This window comes from Anarrhichthys ocellatus, unplaced genomic scaffold (assembly GCF_004355925.1).
Source record: "Anarrhichthys ocellatus isolate YVR2014 unplaced genomic scaffold, GSC_Weel_1.0 scaffold5741, whole genome shotgun sequence".
Classification (NCBI taxonomy): Eukaryota; Metazoa; Chordata; class Actinopteri; order Perciformes; family Anarhichadidae; genus Anarrhichthys; species Anarrhichthys ocellatus.
The window spans coordinates 1-3410 of NW_022285715.1; the positions used below are offsets into that span (position 1 = coordinate 1).

Consider the following 3410-nt stretch of genomic DNA (forward strand, 5'->3'; position numbering starts at 1 on the left):
AGAGAGAGACAGAGAGACAGACAGAGAGACAGAGACAGACAGAGAGACAGACAGAGAGACAGAGACAGAGACAGACAGAGAGAGAGACAGAGAGACAGACAGAGAGACAGACAGAGAGACAGAGACAGACAGAGAGAGAGAGAGAGAGACAGACAGTATATCTCAATATTCTCTCTTCTTTCATTGTAAAGGGTCAATATTGCATAACTTTGTAAATGTAACCTTATATTCTGTGTTCAGGTTTAGTTTGTAACATCTGCCTCTTGGCGCAATTACAGCAATGTTTTTATTAATGTGTCGCTGTTCTAATAAACCAATACATAAATAAATGAGATATGTATGGAGGTAAATAACTTGGGCGTTTGCTTGTCGTGCAGACTATAAACTTAGGTTAAATATCCCCCTAAGATGAGGACAGTAACTACAGTACATGAAGTCATTCTTAACTTTTAATTAAAACAAATTAGACAGAGACAAGTCTGATTTAATTCATGCCGAATTCATCACAAGTTCCAGATGCGTTAAAGAAACATCGTGAATAGTTTTTACACACACGTGAGATGTAAAAACGAGTAAAGTTAAATTCAGTGACATTGTGACGAGGTTCGTGTTAAGACTATTAGCCTACATTAATGCTAACTGATAGCTGTAACGTTACTCACCTGCAGAAGACTGTCTGTAACTTATTTTAACTATTTGTTACTAAGCCATGAATAGAAATAAACCTGATTTTACTGATGCTAACTGTAGCTAACGGTAGCCAGGCTAACGTTAGCACATTAAAGTTAGCCTACTTTACGTTACATTTCTAAGAATTCACAGGAGACCCGTGAATGATAAACTGGTCAATAAAGCAGTACAGTGGAGCATTTAAAGCTTCACTGAAACACAATGTCAGTGTTCATAGTTAGCTGCCTGGCTCTCGACTGACAGACTTGTGTTTACAAACCGGGTCAAGAAGATGGCGGATAACGGCACAGCGCCCCCTGCTGGACGGGCGGCGAACCTGCAAATTAAATAATAATATCTATAATAATGTGAAATAACTCTAATGGCCCTCTAATAAAAACGCATGTTTTAATAAACATTCACAACAATATAAATTGAATGCTAGATGTTTACACTAAAAATCTGTGCATTATAAATATTCTGTCTGTGTGTATAATATTTGAGTTATTGTGGATTTTTTACTGTTTTTACTTATTTTATATTTAATATTCTTTACTGTTTTATTATTATAATTCTGTTTTATTGTTATTATTTATAATACTTGTGTTGTTATCTTATCTTAGTCACATAAACGTAGCTTGTAGTTAAGTCATCCGAACAGCAGGCGGCAGTAGAGGCGGGAAATCACCCGGAAGTGGATCAAATCACTCGAGAGAGAGAGAGAGAGAGAGAGAGAGAGAATTCCTGCATCCGTTTATATCCCGTGTAACCTACTGAGTTACTTCACCATGAAGTAAGTAAACATTTTCACATTAATAAAGTTATTTTGGTTTAATTCATACTGTGATCTGTCCTCTGATGCACGCTCATCCGTTAGCCACTGCTAACTAGCATCGTTGCTAACCAAACGTAGCCGCATTCTAGTGGCTGAAGAAAGATTTTGACATTTTTCATTCGGTGTGTAAACGTACATGTAAAACACAAAGTCTACCGTTACAATAATCATTCAGAAGCAGTTTATTAAATCGGCATTAACAAAACAGCTCATATGTTCAATAAATCCACGTTTTTCTGCGTGTTTTCAAGGCTGTGACGTACCACGTCCAGTTTGGCGAAGGACTGTTTTTGTTTCTATTGTTTTTATTTATATTATTCGAGTTCGCTTCATTTGCCGAATTCAAGAGTGGATCATAATGTGTCGGTCTTCAATCTTTACTTTGTGTCTCACACGTTTAAATTGTCCCCGTCACGTGTGAAATGTAAAGTTGGACAAAGTTTGAATGGAGTCTGGCTGAAGGTTTCTTCTCGCTAGAAGCTTCCTGTTAAATGTGATGCTGCGTGTTTAGATGTTTTGGGAGGACTGAAAGTAATCACATTACCGTCACGTTACATACTCTTAGTTACTGCACCGTACACTCACATATACCTCTAGTCTACTGTAAGTATCACTTCACTCTGTTGTACTTATACTGTGTATTACTCTGCTTGTTGTACATCTGGTTGGATGCTAAACTGCGTTTCACAGTTTCAGTACCTGTACTATAAAGTGTGTGTGTGTGTGTGTGTATATATATATATATATATATGAAACATACCTGTACTCTGTGCAATGACAATAAAGCCAAAATATAAACCTGAGGATGGTGCGTTCAGGTGCAGATTAAAAAGTGTTGAATCTGTGTTTTTCAGTCCGCTGACGAAGGTGAAGCTGATCAACGAGCTGAACGAGAGGGAGGCTCACCTCGGGGTCAAGGAGTCCGTCTCCTGGCACACAGAGTACAGAGACAGCGCCTGGGTGTTTGTGGGTGAGGCGGGCGTCTGTGGGTGAGGCGGGCATCTGTGGGTGAGGCGGGCGTCTGTGGGTGAGGCGGGTGAGTCGGGTGTCTGTGGGTGAGGCGGGTGTCTGTGGGTGAGTCGGGTGTCTGTGGGTGAGGCGGGTGTCTGTGGGTGAGGCGGGTGTCTGTGGGTGAGGCGGGTGTCTGTGGGTGAGTCGGGTGAGTCGGGTGTCTGTGGGTGAGTCGGGTGTCTGTRGGTGAGTCGGGTGTCTGTGGGTGAGGCGGGTGTCTGTGGGTGAGGCGGGTGTCTGTGGGTGAGGCGGGTGTCTGAGAGCGTCTCTCTGGATTATCGTCTCCATCTTGTTTCCTTGCAGGAGGATTTCCATACGAGCTGACTGAAGGCGACATCATCTGCGTCTTCTCTCAGTACGTGTTCCCTGCTCTCTTCTCTCTTCACTCACCTGTGAGAGAGAACATCCTGAATCCACCCGTGTTGTTTTATCCTCGTCAGGTACGGAGAGATCGTCAACATCAACCTGGTCCGAGACAAGAAGACGGGGAAATCCAAAGGGTTCTGCTTCATCTGCTTTGAGGACCAGCGCAGCACCGTCCTGGTGGTGGACAACCTGAACGGCATCAAGGTGACCAGATACATGTTCATCACAGACCTCTGCTTCCACACTGTATGCTAAGCTAGGCTAGCTGTTTCCCTGTGTTTCACGTTGTGAAGCTAAGCTAGGCTAGCTGTTTCAAGTTGTTAAGCTAAGCTAGGCTAGTTGTTTCCCTGTGTTTCATGTTGTTAAGCTAGGCTAGCTGTTTTCCTATGTTAACGGCCTTTACACTAAGCTAAGGGAGAGATACCCGGTCAGTGTGGACGTCTGAGATACAGTTGTGTGAAAAAGTGTTTGCCCCCTTCCTGATTTCTTATTTTTTTGCATGTTTGTCACACTTAAATGTTTCAGATCA

At 42.3% G+C, this 3410-nt stretch overlaps 1 protein-coding gene across 1 annotated transcript; it reads left to right on the forward strand.

Moving 5' to 3' along the window:
* Positions 1 to 1385: 1385 nt before the first annotated feature.
* On the forward strand, positions 1386 to 3170 carry rbmx2 (RNA binding motif protein X-linked 2). The gene is made up of 4 exons (XM_031841947.1): positions 1386 to 1462; positions 2359 to 2474; positions 2819 to 2870; positions 2956 to 3170. Exons 1-4 carry the CDS (start codon positions 1458 to 1460, stop codon positions 3134 to 3136), a joined length of 354 nt encoding a protein of 117 aa, XP_031697807.1. The 5' UTR covers positions 1386 to 1457; the 3' UTR covers positions 3137 to 3170.
* Positions 3171 to 3410: the final 240 nt, after the last annotated feature.